The following is a 16208-nucleotide window of genomic DNA, read 5'->3' as shown; positions in this document are numbered from 1 at the left end:
GAGGTCCTAAAGGCTCAGGACCATGTAGATTAGGATCCTGCTTTTTTTTTTTTTTTCATTATTAAGGTTTCTCTGTCTTCCCCATCTTCCTTTCCCCCTCCTACACTCCTTCCCTTTGGCAAATGAAGCATTGTTTGTTTTATTTCTCCTGACTAATTAAATCCCCTGACAGAAGGTGGTTGGATGCTGGAGGATCTGGGGCTAGCAAGGAAAAATTTCTTCAGAGGAGGAAGAGGGGAAACCAAAAGATTGGTTTAAAAAGAAATAGCAATACCACCAAAATGACAGCAAGGACCTCTACAGGAGCTCCCCGGCACCACAGCCAAGAGGGAAATTGGTTCTTTGTGAAGGCCAGGCAAGGCACGGGGTGTCACCTTGTCCTGCCTGGACTGGAGATGGCACCAAGTGGCCCATCACTGCCTCTCCTCCATCCCCTGTCTGCTGCCGGTGGCCTCGGGGAGCCTCCCAAAACGCAGGCGAGACCGTGCCCCCGGGGTTCTGAAGGAAGACCTTCGCATGGGCACAGCAGGACAGAGCTGGTGGTTACGAGTCACAAGTGCCACCGTCCTGTCACCAAGCATGACAAGGGAGGAGGGGAGCAATCAATGACATCAGCGAGGATGGAAATAACGAGTGCCGCTGCCCGCGGCTGCTGGCTGCCCGGCCACCGCATTGCCCTGCCTAGCAGGGCACAAGGACGCTCCTCTTCTTGACAATTTCCCTCGGCTTCCTTCTTCTCCTCTTCCCTTCTCTTCCTTTATCCTTTTTTTTTTCCCCTTTTCTCCCTTGTCTTACTTTTCTCCTTACTTTGGCCATTATCCATGACACGCTCTGCCTTTTCTTCTCGCTCTCACTGCTTCTCCCTTGCTCTCCTCCCTTTGCATTCTCTCCATGTCTCCCTTTCCATCTTTTAGTTTCTGCACCACGCCGTGAAAAGTGACTTCATCTGAGCTGTGCCTGTTCCGTTATCGTGCTCTGGCTCCAGGGTCAAAGAGGCTCCAATTAGAACAAAGTCAAAAATGGTATTTCTTAATGCCACACCGTTTGCCTGAGACCTTACAAGCAAGCTGTTACTTTTGCTTTTCCCATCTTCGATACCGAGCAAGGCTGAACGAACTCTTTACAGGCATGACAGCCTACTAATAAAGCCACTGAAAAATTAAACCATTTGTTTTTCCCCCAAATTAGCTGCAGACATGTGAGTTTGGAGTTTGGGGTTTTGTTTTTGCAGATGCGTTTGCTGCTCAGAATGGTCGCCTTGAGCCTGACTTCTCGCACATTTTACATGAAAGCCTCATGAAATAAGAGAATTATGGAAGTCCTGGTTGCAAGGGACATCTGGAGGCTTCTAATCCAACTTATTGCTTGGAGCAGGACTCAGACTAACATTAAGTGAGGATGGCTTTGTCTAGATGAGGCTGGGAAACCCTCAAACACCATGAGCCCCAGCATGCTTCTGATGGCCATGCCAAGACCGTGCCACTCTGCCAGGGAAACCTTTTCTTCCTAATATCCCGCATTATTTTTACAAGCTATAGCTTGTGGCTCTTGTCCCTTGCTATATCACCAGGCACAAGCCAGAGGAGCTTGGTCTTACAGTTTTTGCCATGGTACCTGCAGGCTGTGAGCAGAGTGCCCCTCACCTTCCTCTTCGCATGACCAACTTCTACCGCTCAAGTCATGGGCAGTGAGACTCGTTCGATTCTTCTATGAACAGACTGGACCCGATGGCATGCTGCGCTCCAAAAACTGCTCAGAAACCACTTTGCTGTGCCACTGGACTAAAGGCTTTTCTCAGTTCCCCAGCAGTTTTTAAAGCCACTTTCTATTGATTTTGTTGCTGGTCGGACAACTCTTTTCAAAGCAGCGAGCTATCAAAGAGGTGGTAAAATTGCTGGAAAATACTGCTTTTACCAGTAATCATGAAAGCGAACTGCTTTCTGAACAAGGGGGTGTATGTCGGTGCTGTAAGAAAACAACCTAGCAGGGATGAATGACCGGGAGGGGGATGTGCTCTTGTCATTGGTGAAAAAAATCCTGAAAACGTTTTTATCCCCACTTAGATTCTGAGTTTTTCATTTGGGCTCAGGCTCTTTGGGTTCTCCTGGCAGCATGCAGGCAACAAAAGCAGGTGTAAAGCTTCGAGGAAGGTATGAATGCAAAGCATCTAGGTTGTTGTCTCCAGCTCCTGCTGCCCACCAGCCAAGCGTTGCTCACACCCAGGCTCCCGGCCAAGTGCAGGTCAAAAGGAAACTTGTTCACGGGATGTGAACTGGGATCTGCCCTGCTCCAGGCACCACGGAGTACACGATTAGGTGCAGAAGCTCACCTGGTGGACAGCAACTAGTTCCTCTTGTACCTGGCCTTCATTCGTTCTTACTTTAAGGCTCCCTTTCCAAACAATTGCCTCATTGTGAAAATACAGGGGTGCATGTACGTAGCTACGTGTATCTGTATGTGTATTTAAGGGGTTTGGTGAAGTACCAGCCATGTTCTGCACCCCAGCACAATCACTGCATAAAAAGGACAGCAGTTGCCCCAAAGGGCAGCAACCCAGGTTATTCTTCTTTCAATACCTAAAGGGGTCTTATAGAAAGGATGGAGAAGGACTCTTTGCTCGGGTGGATAATGATAGGACAAGGGGGAATGGTCTTCAACTAAAAGAGGATAGATTTAGACTAGACATTATGAGGAAATTCTTCACTGTGAGGGTGGTGAGGCACTGGAACAGGTTGCCTAAGGAGGTTGTGGATGCCCCATCACTGGAGGTGCTCAAGGCCAGGCCTGATGGGGTCTTGGCCAACCTGATCTGGTGGGTGGCATCCCTGCCTATGGCAGGGGGTTGGAGTTAGGTGATACTTAAGGTCCCTTCCAACCCGAGCCATTCTATGATTCTAGAATTCTCCCATGGCAATATACAGTGTTTTTAAGGACTTTGACAATGAGTGATGCTATGAAACCTTCACCTGAGTACACACCGGGCTCTTGACCCAGCTCAGCCATGTGCCCACCACAGAGGACTCTGCAGAGCCAAGAGGAGCAAAGCCATGCCCTCACTCACCCATACCCCATTACACAGCACAAGAAGGTGCTGCTCGTACTCCCCTGAACATCACACAGTGCTCAGCAGAAGCAGCACAGACATCCAGCTGCCCAGCTGCAGCAGGGCATGCCAGCTGCTGAGAACCACGGCAAAATTACAGATACGGATGGAGCTGCTAAAGGGAAAGCTCAGTTTTCACCTCCTGGAAGAAGTATTTCTTGCTCTAGTTGTTGTGGGTCTGCTCTGCCCCACGGCATTTCAGACTGTGTTACCCCAGGAGAAAATTCATGCACTAATACTGATCCTACCGCGGATGGGGAGAGAGGAAGAGGACACAGGCTCTTTTTGGTGGACCCCAAAACAGAGGCAGGAGCAAGGATTTAGTGAAGGTGGGACCAGGTCACTGGGGAAAGGAGCTTTTTGGGGGCTCAGCATTATCAGCAGCCCTGCAGGGCTCACTTAACTCAAAACAGAGGAGCACCGAGGAGGCATGAAACTATTTTCCAGTTTCTGAGCAGGGCTTTGAGATCACTACACGAAAATCCCTTAGTGGTATCGTTAATAACCAAGTTCTTTGCAACTTCTTTTCTGGCATCCTCCCCGGCTCAGCCCATGTCAGTGCAAGAGCAGTCCTGAGGATTTGTACCTTGTTTTGCTTCCTTCACATCACAATCACCATCTTCTCATGTCAAAGCTAATAGCCCCCCGTTATCGGCAGCGTATCTGTGGAGCTGAGGGCTCCTTTTATGCAATTTGGCCAGTCTAACGGGCAATTCTGTGTAATTACAGTCCAGGAAAATCACCCGGAGAGACACCTTAATGCGCTACTATTTATTAACAACTGCTAACTCCGCTCAGTACTGAGCCTGCTCCCAAGACACAACAGGGCAATCTGCCTTTCAAACAGCCTCGAGGAAGCTCTCGGGGTGGAGGAGTGGTTAGTAGGGACAATATAATCATTTCCTTCAGACTGGTGGCGAATTACAGGAGGTAACGGTGGCGTTATCTACCTGCCAGTGGTCAGCACGACAAGTCGCCTTGCTGCAGCTCCGTGAAGGACCAGACTGCGTTCCCAGGTCCAAAACTTGAAGTCGGGACATCAAGGAGGGCTGGACTGTGCTTGTATTAACATGAAGGACCCCACTCAACCCATCTGCTTTGGACTGAAAACACTGCCCTTAACTTCTCAGGGGCCTATTTTGTCCCCCCTGGGAATGGAAGGGGATAACAGTGCTCTCCCTCCGTCTGCCAGAGCTCAGTTCAGCTTGGATTTTAGATGTGTGCCTTAGGGGGTTCCCGGAGCTATGTCAGGACAATCAAGCACGAGCATCTCATTCTCTGCTGCGCAATATCAACGTGGGGAGGTATGAAGGAGAGAGAGCAGACAGTTTTTACTTTAACTGTTCCTTAGCTGGCCGTCCAGAGTACCTGTTTTCTAAATCTTTGCTCTTTATGTGCATGGTGAGACTTGCTCTGTCCCAGCCCTACCCTTTAAAGCAAGTTTTACATGGTGGAAGGGAAAACAGAACCAATTTCCATGGTAAAGCTGGTAATAACCAAAGCAGTCTAGCCCTCTATGGGCCCTCTCTCCTTCTGAGACACCCGAGGCAGAAGAGAACTTCAATCAGGCTGTGCAATACCACTATCAAATGCGCTGCACTGAGCAGCAAACCCTACCTCGCCAGGTCTGCTGTAGAAAATAAGAGGGCCCAGGACCATTCTGCTGCCCTGAGATGAAGTGATGTAGTAGAGCTGATGCTCTACCAGCTCAAGCTTCAAAATAGAAGGGTTTTGTCCATACCTTCTGGTGGAACATCTATGGACCGTGCCATCCCCTGGGCACTGCAATTTGGCACAGGGACAAAGGCAGTGGGGACAATTACAGGGCAGTGGTAGACTGGGATTTGATATTATTAATATTATTATTATTAACATTATTATTACTAGTATTATTTTACAGTATGGACATAGGGGCTGAGTCTAATGACATTAAAAATGAGCCTCCTTCACTGCTCCTCTCTGCTTGGGATCGCCCCTTCTCTGTACTACACAGCAGACAACCAGTTCCAATAAAATCTATAAAAGATTTGCAAGCTCATCCTTGAATTACCCATCCCGGTCTGCTTTCACACGTGTGTTCTCAGCTCTGCTAACTTCAGAGCCGCAGTGCTCAGCCCCTCGCGGGGAAACGGGGCGAGATTTACACACAGCAAAAAAAAAAAAAAAAAAAGAGGAGAAAAAAATAACGCCATGGCAGACTGGGAATGGAAAATGAGGGGGGGGGGAATCCAGACTGTGTTTATCCTGATTTAAGTAGGGTTTTGGTTCCGTGCCAGGCGACGGCGTTTCACCAAATTACTCCAAAACAGCCCGCTGTTTGTTGTACTCTCTCGGCGTCGTGCTGGCGAGCCGTGCCAGAGCTGCGGCTCTCCCAGCAGAGCGGTCGATGCTCACCCTGCCCTGGGGACAGCCCAGCCGAAGGAGAAAGGTGTCTGGAAGTCCCCTTCATTTCTGCTTCCAGCCGTGATTCCTCTCCTGCAAGGACTCGTCTCTCACCGTTCAGCCCCTGAAAGTCCCTCCGTTGGCAATGGCTCCTGACCCAAGCTAGGGCTGAACCCAAAACCTTGAAGAAAAAGGTGTTTCCAGCTCGCTATCAATCCTCCGAGGCTTTCGGGAGCGAATTGGCTGGAGTTTGCCTCTGAAGAGGATAGGAAAGGATTTCAGCTATTTAGCAGCTGATGGGATTTGTGGGCGTCACACAGATGCCGTTGTGGTGACAGTGACAGCTTTCTGCCAGCTACAATCGGAAGAACCCATGGGATCGGGCATGATTTCCCCCACCCAGTGCAATACTGGGTGGTTACTGGGGTCTGCTGGTGCCAGCTCCCTCTGCACGGGGTGGTGCTGTCACAGCAGGGCTCCAGGAGTCAGCTTCTGGCCCTGCCGCTCGTCTCATCCTCAGCTGAGCGACGGGGAAGTAAAACCATAACAGCCCCTGGATTTACACCGATTTGATATTATCTCCTCCAACTTGATATAAACACGACCCAACTGGCCCCACCCGGGAAAGAGCTGACACGACTGACACATTTAAAAGAGCAGAAAGAGCAATTTGTCATGAAAAGTAAAAGCGTTGGCTTACTTATGGGAAAAGAGCAAAATCACTTTGCTTTCGTGGATTTATGGGATGCATTCTGCACATCCCTCTGGTTGGTAGGGCAGGTAGCTGGCGAGCCCTCGAGCTGCAGACCTCGTTTTGACCGACCATCAACATCACGCCAGCTTCTCACTTAGACTGGCGCAACTTTCAGAGAGGAGTTTCAAGCTCGTGTGCTCATTTTTAGGAGCCTGACATTTGTTTTCTGTGCATATTGACCATTTTCACGTGAAGATTGCCTTACTGCCAAACTCTTGCCAGGGAATTTGTCCACTCAGCTGTCCATGGACAGCAAAGGTATTAAAGCACGAGCCTGTTGGAAACGGATTCAATTTTGGTTTAGATGAGCAGACGTTTGTTGCAAAATAATAATAACGGCTTAATTTCCATGTCTCACCGCATGGCAGTTCAAGGGCAACCTAAGCCTTTAGGCAGGGCACAGCAGGGCTGAGTGGTGAAGCAGCTTGTCAAAATTACCTAAAAAAGGCTTTTCCAGGCAAAAACGCTCTGGAGATGCGCGCGTGGCGAATAAGAAAGGTAGGTAAAATGCTCAACGGTTCAACCAGCTCTTTTTGGGGCTCCAAACACGACGTGCTCAGCCCTAGCAGGGGTTTGAAAGGGAAGATGATCCCTCTTAGCACGAACGCGCTGGCTCCCACCCCTGCCGAGCCCATGAGACCTGCCTCTGTCACCCACTCGTTACCATTTTCAACCGAGCACCTTTGTGCTGTCTCCCACGCCGTCCTCTGCCTCGGGAGAAGCTCCCCCCCGCAAAAAACACACCTAGAAAGCCACCCGGGGCTCTGTCTTTAATTCTCCCTAAAAGCCTGGCGGGTGCAGTGCCTACAGAAAGCTCCTGCTGGCGGCAGATGTGCCACGACTCGCTGCAGTGACTAATGCCCTCGCGCTGCTCACACGTGTCCCCACGCCCGCCTGCAGCCACGTGTCGCCTTTCCTTTTGCATTTCAGATGGAAGCTCTTTGGGATCGGGGTGTTTTTTTGGGATCGGGGAGTTTTGGGGTGGTTTTTCTGGCCCGCTCGGCACCAGGCAGCTCGCTGAAGTCATGCTCTGTAGCTATGCCTCCTGGTGACACGGCAGTCCAAGTAACTCATGATAAATATGAAATAATGTCAAGACAAGAGTTACAGCAGGCCAGCTGCTTTGTCCAACCATGGGCAAACCCTTTGATTTCTCCAAATACGTCTCCTCACCCGTCCCAGCCTCCCCATCTGCCTCCGTCGTGCATTTCCACCTCACGGCCACCCACCGCACCTCCGCCACACTTCTCCCACTCGCACAGCAAGAAGCAGACAAGCAGGTGAGCTGGCTTACAAATGACATGCAGAAGGGTGAGAAAAGGCCCAAGAAGCTCATTTCCCCCAGAACCATCCCCGACCTCTCCAACCAAACCCCGCTGACGGAGGCTCCCAGTGCTCGGTTATTCCCTTGCTCCTGAATTAAACCTTTCTCACCGCCACTCGAGCCCGGTCCTCAGCTACCTGCCATCCATTAGGCTATTTTCCCCTTTCCCCTTGGTATTTTAACCTCGAGGGACAACTCCAAGCCTCTCGCAGGGCTCCCCTTGCCATCAACGTGCAGGTAGCACGCTTGGCACCGTCCCCAAGCACACACAGACCCTGCCACGCTCGCGCATCGCACTGCTCCTGCCCCAACGCGGAGCATCCCCGAGAGACACCGCTCACCCCCCTCTGCACACCTTTGTGGCCGTGCACGGCTCAAATCAGCAGAGGCTGAGCCCGAGAGGCTCTTTTTTCGAGCCGTTAGGAAACAGGAAAGTGGGAATTGGGAAGAGCCTGGTGTCCTGGCTTAAATCCACACCTCCTGTACCGGAGCAGTAAGCCATGGCTGGGTAACAGGGCAGCTGTCACACTCGCTAAGCTGCCTTCGTGGCACCCGGCCATTAACCACCGCGGGCTCGGGATAAGCACCAACCCCCTCAGGAGCTCCTGGACACACGTTGCCCCAGATGCAGACGGGTAGCCTTTAATTTCAGCTGAAGACGAGGGACTAACCTCAGCCCTGCTCCTGGGGTCACCCGGTGAACGCCGGCGCCGGTCTCGCCTGTGCACCGAAGGGTGAATCGTGCTCAGTGTTACTCACGCTGAAGCAGTGAATCCCCCAGTGTTTTAAGCTCGCTGCCACTCGATCGTGTTCCTCTCCCACGTCCCCTTCAGATGAAGAGACACAGGGTGATGCAGCAGCATTCGCCTGCAGAAGAGTCCCTGCCAGGGCTGCGCCGAGCTCTTCTGGCTCCGGAGAGCTGCAGCCCCACCGCCGCCGCCGCCGCTGCTGCTGCTGCTGCTGCTGCAATCCCACCTCCCGGAGTTTCGAGCTCAAGAGGCGAGCGAATCCACAAGCGTGGAGTGGAAACTCGGCGGAGGGAAGCCGTCGGCTGCGAATATCTCCTGAACTGCTCGGCGGATCAACAGACAGCCGAATGCGCAGACAGCCACGAAGGAGGTGGGATGCGGGGATGACTGCTTATTATGCTGAGCCAAATCCTCCCATTATTACTTTGTGTGCTACCTGTCTTCTCCTAATGTATTCCGCTGTTGTCTCCCCTAGAAGCACTGCACCGAGAGGGATTTCCTATAACCCTCGTCTCCGTCTCCTTACTCGCATTTGCTCGCTTATTTGTGGATTCCCAAATTATCTGCATGCTCTGCAGCAATGGCAATCCCCAGCCACCTCTCCCCCCAGAACAGCAAACCCAGCACTGCTCCCATCCCTGTTCCCTTTCCCCTGAAAACCCCACAAAAATCACACGCCCGCTGACTCCAGATCCTCTCCAAACTCCCTTGGGTTCGCCCAAATTCACTCTGCCATAGACGCCGATGGGTCAGCAATGACAAAGCAAACACTCGACGGTGGGGGGCTTCCAGAGACATGGGATCACAAACCAGCCCCTCTGTTACGAGGCCAAGCTTAAAAAATAACGTTTTCCTTCTTGCTAGACAGTGGGTCGGCCCATTTGGCCACTGAAGGGCATCACACCCTATTTCCTAGTTGTATTATGGGAGAGTGGGAGGGGAAAAGCCGGCCGGTTCACGCTCTGTCCACCCCATGCTAAAAACACGTGGCCAAGCTCCCGATTTTAGTGATCAGAGCATCCCTGCCGAGCAAGGGAAAGAGCAGCGTGGAGCCTGCGATCTGCAGGAGCCCAACTTGCTCCTCCGGGCTGCCACAGACCCGGGGGGAAAAGATCCCCCTGAGCAAACACCAAAACCTTCCCCAGAGTCAGCACAAAGCTGTCCTGATACAGGCAGGAGCCCCAGCTGGATCTCCCATCACCTTTTTTGCCCTCTCCATGTCCAGATGGGGGGATCCAGTGGTAACAGCACGAATCCTCAGGAAATCTCAGCAAACATTTCCAGTTGGAGAGCTTGGAGGCAAGAGGAACCGTCAGATAGTGAGAGACAGCCCGCGTGGAGCAGCATCCCTTAAAGGACGGGGCACAAACGGGGGATTTGGAGCTCGAAAACCCAAAAGCTCACAGCTCGGCAGTGCTTGTCCTGGCTAACGGGGTGAGCAGAGGTTGCTGCTGCTCCGCCAGGAACACGTCAGCGCTGGGACCTTTCGGTGGCACCCCGCGGGCTGAGGGCACTAAGGCTGGGATGGCACCTGCCAGGGTGCTGCAGCTGGTGGAGAGGAAGCGGAAAGCAGTGAAGTGATTAGCCCAAGGTCATCATCTCATCTGCAGGCACGGGAACAGCTCCCAGCCCCGTGGCTCAGCCAGCACACCCGAACGAGCCCTTCAGCCCCTGTGCAAACTGGCAGCGGTTCGGCCACCTTAAGGATTCAAGCCTAGCAAAAGCGAGAACTTCCCTTCGACAGAAAAGCCCAGCTTTTAAATCGAAGCGTTAACGTCACACGAGAAGCAGAATTTATTCGTTACGACCCAGGAAACAACTGGGAAGTTGAGCACTGGCTGTCCTCAAGGCACTCAGAAGGCTTCATTCCTATCCAAACTCCAAATCTCAGGTGCTAAACAATGGTAGAATATTAATATTAAAATACTAATCCCTAAATAAAGTGCTCCGGTCTTAGCTAAGGGAAACGCTGCCCTAATTTTCCATCGGAAGTGCTGTCAGCCCCTTCTGAGCAGCCAGCCTGACCTGGCCGAGATGCGCACTGAGAGGCTCCTCGCCACGCGTTATTTCCCCAGGGTAAAAAGGATTTTTTCTCCTCTGCTGCACAGACAGCATCGGGATGCTTTCAGTAAAAAAAAAAAAAAATTAAAAAAATAATAAAAAAAAAACAACATTGTGAACTGGGAGGGGAGCTCGGGACTTGTTGTCCCCTCGTGTACATACCCCGAAAGGTGCCTTGCCTTCACCCCAACGGGAGCTAACAGGGAACAAAGCCTCTGCTTTTCGGATTGCAGCAACCTGGGACAGGATCTCACCCCTTACACTCACCCACCTCGCCAGCACGCCTTCAAGTCAGCTCTGCCATTCAGCCTGCTCCAACACACCCCACAAAACCCCAAGGGTGCTGCTCGGATCTTCCAGCTAATTGCTTGCATGTCGGTAAAGGGGTAAATATGGTCACGGGGTCAAGATGCTCCAAAAATTCATCATGGACACACCAAAGTCAGCAGCCGTACAAGTTTTTGCCACCAGCACCTTTCCACCTTTGCTAGCCCTAGAAATGAGGGCAGAGCTGACCAGCCTCTGCAGACCAGGCTGGGAGAAAGGAGGGGAGGAGAGGGCAGAGAGCTGTATTTGTGCACTCTTACTACTCTAGGAGCTACACTGTAAAACTTACTTGACTTTACAGATCGTGAACTGGTAGGCAGAAGAGGCAACACGAGTCAAACAACACGAGTCAAACTCAGACAAGACAACCAGAGAGCGAAAGGCTGCCCTACAAATCCTCAGATCCTGCTCTCTTCCCTTCCCATCACCAACAAATTGCCAGGATTGCCAAGAAACGTTGAAAAACACCACCACGAGACTCTTAATCCGACTGACCACAGTTTGCAAAGTTTGAATACAGGGCTGCGTGATTTCCCTTTGGCCCTACCGTTCCCCTACCAAGCTGGGTATGGGGTAAAACCAAAATGAAAAGAAAGACCCCAAATCCCGTCTGTCTTCCTCAGCTGAGAGGTTTGTTGTTTAATGACAGCAATCCAGCCAAAGCAGTGCCAGAAATAGCAGGGGCCATCGGAAATCAGACCCAGAAGAGGAGTCGAACTCAAACTCTAGCTTTTGGGCTGGGTCTGAACTGCTCCATCTCAGTTTAAGGATGTCTGTTTCCAAAACTGATTCCAAAACCAGCACCCCCAGCCCCTAGCTCCACTGAAATCAGGGAAAACTGCTTCCTTTCCCTGCTTCGAAAGCAACACCCAGGGAAATCCTGTCCTAGGAAAGACCGAATCACCCGCCTGGGCAGCAACACTCATCCTCCCCAAACCTTCCCAGTTCCATCCTCACTGAAAAAAAAAAAAAAAAAAAAAAAGCTGTGCCCGTACCAGGGTTACAAATATTTCAACCTGCCAGGGCCAAAGACTCCAGAAGGGAGATTTATCGCAATAAATAATCTTCATGACACAGGAGGACGGAGCTTCTTGTCCCGAGAGCTCCCAAGGCACATGAAAAACTGCACTATAAATGTCAGCACCGCAGACACCACCGCTGACGAGATGCCACCTCTGGGGAAGACGGGCTTGCTCACGAAGACACTTGGTTAAAAAACTGAAGGTGGTACCATGAGGACATGGGTGAGCAACCCTCCAGAGCACCAACAAACCCTGGGCTTTACTTCGAGGGGATCAGGAGGTAGCCGGGTCCCAGCTTTCCTCCCAGTGTGGCCAAAGGACTCACTCTGGTGCTCCTGAGTTGACTCCGGGCTGGGAATAATGAGTTGTGAGACTGCAACCCAACCAGCAACTAGAGGAGTTGGAAAGAGGATGGAAGAAGCAATTTAAGGCCTAAACCCCATAGGACCCGCGGAGATGTTAGTTGCAGATGCAATAAAATAAAACATGAAAGGGGGAAGGAAGCAGCATTCTCCTGCAGCCAAGTCCACTCTCAGATGCAAAAATACTTGTACTTGGCAAAGGGCTAACATCAACCTCGTAGCACATAAACACCACGAGCTAAGTGACTAGTAGTATTTAGCTACATCAAACTAACCTTTTCTTCTTCCTAGCTGCTTAGTTAATAAACAGCAAGCACCTTGTGAGCATAAAGTCAGTCCTCTGCTGGAGAAACTCCTGCTTTAGCCAAGCCACAGCCTCCTTTCCCACACTGCCCGGTCCTCTGCTCAACTCCAGGAGAAAGATCCGCAGAAAACCTTCCCCAGAAACTCAGCTGCACACCTGGGCTGGCCCTGCCTTAAAAGTATTCCTCCGGAAGAAATTATGATGTAGTTTTTCCCAGGACCCAAACACTCCCTGAATGTTGGTGGGACTGGGTCATTTGCAATGACAGCACGGAGCCCTCCCGGCGCGGGACGAGGCTCCCCCATCCATCCGTCATCCCCGTGGGCATCACAAGGTGCAGAGCCAGAAGCCGGGGTGCTGGAAGCTCGGGATGAAGGCTGAAGCCTTGCTGCTGTGATGACACGGAGCAGGGAGCTCCGGGAGGAGGGTCCCAGCTGGCTCCCCTGGGCTCAGCCAGGCCGCCCCAAGAAAATTTGGGGACGGCTCCTGGAAAGCACTAACCCAACACATCACCTCCGTTCTGCACTTGGTTTCACGCAGCCAGGAGACACCAAAAGAGCTACGCAAAGCAGAAAAAGGCTGAGGGGACACCAGCACCGATGCAACCAACTCCTTCCAGGTCCCTTCCACGCAGGGACGCGCTGCTCCTACCTTCGACCAGAGCACCTCTGCGGCGATCCAAAGCTCGGTGCCTCGCACAAGAGGACCCCGAGAGCAGCTCTGGAGCCCCGGTTGGAGTGGCTGGGCCTGCACGGGGCCCGGGCAAACACAACCAACGCTGTGTCTTTAAAACCACTTCAGTGCAGATGTTGTTTCCATGGTAACTAGTGGACCAAATACATTAGTGTTTCTAATAATAAACCGAACCTTCATCTTGGAAAATGTGATCCCCCCCCCACCCCCCTTTACCACCATCACCCTGCCTTTCTTCCTCTCCCCTCCCCTTTCGCCGAATTAAGCCCGGCGTTTAACAAGCAAGGCATAATTAGTAAATAATTGCAAGGGCCCCGTAAGTCCCAGTGCCCGGGCAGATGGAGAAGAGGGAGGTGGAGAGGAGAGGGGGGGGAGCCTCGCTCCACCAACCCGGGAAAGTGTCCAAAAAGGGGATGAACTACTTAAATAAATAAATAAATAAATACTCAAAGTGCAAGGTAGCAGAGGGCAGCCACCCTGGCATCTCCCTGGGTGCCCTGGCAGCTGATTTGGGGTGCCAGCGCCCCGTGAGCATTTCGAGGAATCCCTCACTCCTCCGGAGGCTCCGGCATAGAAGCGGCACCGGCTGCGCTGTGCCGACAGCAGGTGAAACTTCACGGACCCCCCCAAAAACACACACACACACACACACCAGCCCCTGCAAACCCCCCGTATTCCTGCTGCGGGACCCCCACCCCAAAAAAAAAATAGAGAGAACAACCCCGAATTTGGGAAAGGGATGTGATGAGATGCAGAGGGGTGATTCCCCCAAATGTGACATGTGTGAAGATGGAGTGGGGGGGGGACCACGGGAGGAAGGTGCTCGGTGGGGTTTGTGCCCCCCAACAGCAACAAGCACTCGCTTCAGCAGCTTTGTCTGTGAGCGAACAGCGTGGGGAGGATGAGGAGGGTGGGGAGGAAGGGGAGTAAAGGGAGGAAGGGGAGGAAGAGAAGGAAGGGCAGGATGAGAAGTAAAGGGAGGAAGGGGAGGATGGGGAGGAAGAGGAGTAAAGGGAGGACCGGGAGGAAGGGGAGGATGGGGAGGAAGAGGAGTAAAGGGAGGACCAGGAGGAAGGGGAGGATGAGGAGGAAGGGGAGGATGAGGAAGAAGGGGAGGATGGGGAGAAAGAGGAGGAAGGGGTGGATGGGGAGGATGGGGAGTAAAGGAGAAGAAGGGGAGTAAAGGGGATGAAAGGGAAGAAGGGGAGGGCGAGGAGTAAAGGGAGGAAAGGGAGGATGGGGAGGAAGGGGAGGAAGAGGAGTAAAGGGAGGAAGGGGAGGATGAGGAGTAAAGGGGAAGAAGGGGAGGACGGAGAGGAAGAGGTGGAAGGGGAGGATGGGGACGAAGGGGAGGATGGGGACGAAGGGGAGTAAAGGGAGGAAGGGGAGTAAAGGGAGGAAGGGGAGTAAAGGGAGGAAGGGGAGGATGGGGAGGAAGAGGAGTAAAGGGGAAGAAGGGGAGGATGGAGAGGAAGGGGAGGAAGAGGAGGAAGGGGAGGAAGAGGAGGAAGGCGACACCGCCGCCGCAGCACTCCCAGCGTGTCCCCCCCCCCCTACCCCCGCCGCCCCCTCCCCATGCCGGCACCCGACCCGCACCGTCGCTGTGGGGACCACAAAGCCCCGGGGATGCCGATGATGCCGGCCGTGACCACAGCAGGGCTGGGGTCTGTCCCCACTCCCCTCCCTGCCATTTCCAGCGGCCCCGGACCCTCCCCACCCTTTTATTTAACCCTCCGCCGCCCCGTGCCAACCCCCCCCCACCACCACCAACCCCGGCCGGCACTCACCATGTCGGGGCTGAGCTGGGCTAAGATGGCGAAGGCGGCGAGCCTGTCACACAGGCATTTGGTCCGGGAGGCGTCGAGCGGGACCGTTCGGCAGCCGCGCCAGGACCAGGCGCCGGGCGGGGAGGCGGAGGCGGAGGCTCTGCTGGAGGGAGGGGAAGGAAAGGACGGGGCGGCGGAGAGAGGGAGAGAGGCCGTCAGGGAGGGCGGCGGGGGGCATGGCGCCCGGGGGCGGCCGCGGTCCCCTCAGGCTCGCCCGCCCGCCGCCCGCCTTCTCCCTCCTCGTCCTCCTCCTGCTGGGGCCCGGCCGGGCATGGCGGAGGCCCCCGGTCCGCCCTGAGCACGGAGATGGGCTTGGGGATGGGTGTGGGACTCAGCGTGGTGCTGGACCAGGTCCTCAACCTGGTGCTGGACCTGGTTCTCGATCTGGTTCTGGTCCGGATCCTGACCCTAGTCTTGGTTCTGGACCTGGTCCTCAACCTGGGTCTGGTCCTGACCCTGGTTCTGGTCCTGGTCCTGGTCCTGGTCCTGACCCTGGTTCTGGTCCTGGTTTAGGACTTGGTCCTCAGCCTGGTGCCAGTCCTGATCCTGATGCTAATCCTGCTTCTGGACCTGGACCTTGTTCTGAACCTGGTTCTGGACCTGATCCTGGTCCTCGGCCCTGGTTCTGACCCCTCAAACTGGTCCTGGTCCTGACCCTAATCTTGGTCCTCAGCCTGCTTCTGCCCCTGGTTCTGGTTCTGGTCCTGATCCTAGTCCTCGACCTGTTTTTGACCCTGTTTCTGGTCCTGATCCTGACCCTAATCCTGCTTCTGGACCTGGTCTTCAGCTTGGTTCTGGTCCTGATCCTGACCCTAATCTTGGTTGTGGACCTGGTTCTTGACCTGATTCTGGTCCTGGTTCTGGTCCTGGACCTGGTCCTAGTTCTGCCCCTGATCCTGATACTGGTCTTGACCCTGGGCCTGGGCCTAATCCTGGTTCAGGACCTGGTCCTGACCCTGATCCTGGCCCTCAGCCTGGTCCTGGTCCTGACCCTGACCCTGTCCTACACAACCCATATATACCTCCCTAACCTATATCCCATATAGTCACATAACCCTGTAGCCGCGTCCCACACCCCTTACACCCCTCACTCCTCCCATAGCCCCATCTCACCCCCTATACACCCCCCCCTCACCCCAAATCCCCCCAGCGAATCCCCCAGGGGAGCACACCCCTTCCCCACACACCACCGCCACAACATGACCCCAAAATCTCCCTCCCTGGCTGTGGGGACTGAGAAAGGTGTGCCAGGAGCTCCTCGCTGTAGCACCCAGCAGGGCTTTCAGCGGATGGGGAGCCAC

At 53.5% G+C, this 16208-nt stretch overlaps 1 protein-coding gene across 13 annotated transcripts in view; it reads right to left on the bottom strand.

Annotated features, from left to right (window-relative positions):
* The window catches only part of ADGRB1 (adhesion G protein-coupled receptor B1), a 259849-nt gene that overhangs the window by 68776 nt on the left and 174865 nt on the right, over positions 1 to 16208 (bottom strand). For 9 of the 13 annotated variants that reach the window (XM_048048948.2, XM_066990793.1, XM_066990795.1 and 6 more), the window contains one exon: positions 14869 to 15010. In XM_048048948.2, the coding sequence (XP_047904905.1) occupies positions 14869 to 15010 (142 nt within the window). The remainder of the gene's footprint in view (positions 1 to 14868; positions 15011 to 16208) is intronic. The other 4 variants (XM_066990794.1, XM_048049003.2, XM_066990797.1 and 1 more) reach the window with 1 other exon arrangement.

The sequence above is a fragment of the Anser cygnoides genome, chromosome 2 (genome assembly GCF_040182565.1).
Source record: "Anser cygnoides isolate HZ-2024a breed goose chromosome 2, Taihu_goose_T2T_genome, whole genome shotgun sequence".
NCBI lineage: Eukaryota > Metazoa > Chordata > Aves > Anseriformes > Anatidae > Anser > Anser cygnoides.
This window is presented reverse-complemented; position numbering and strand designations above follow the sequence as displayed.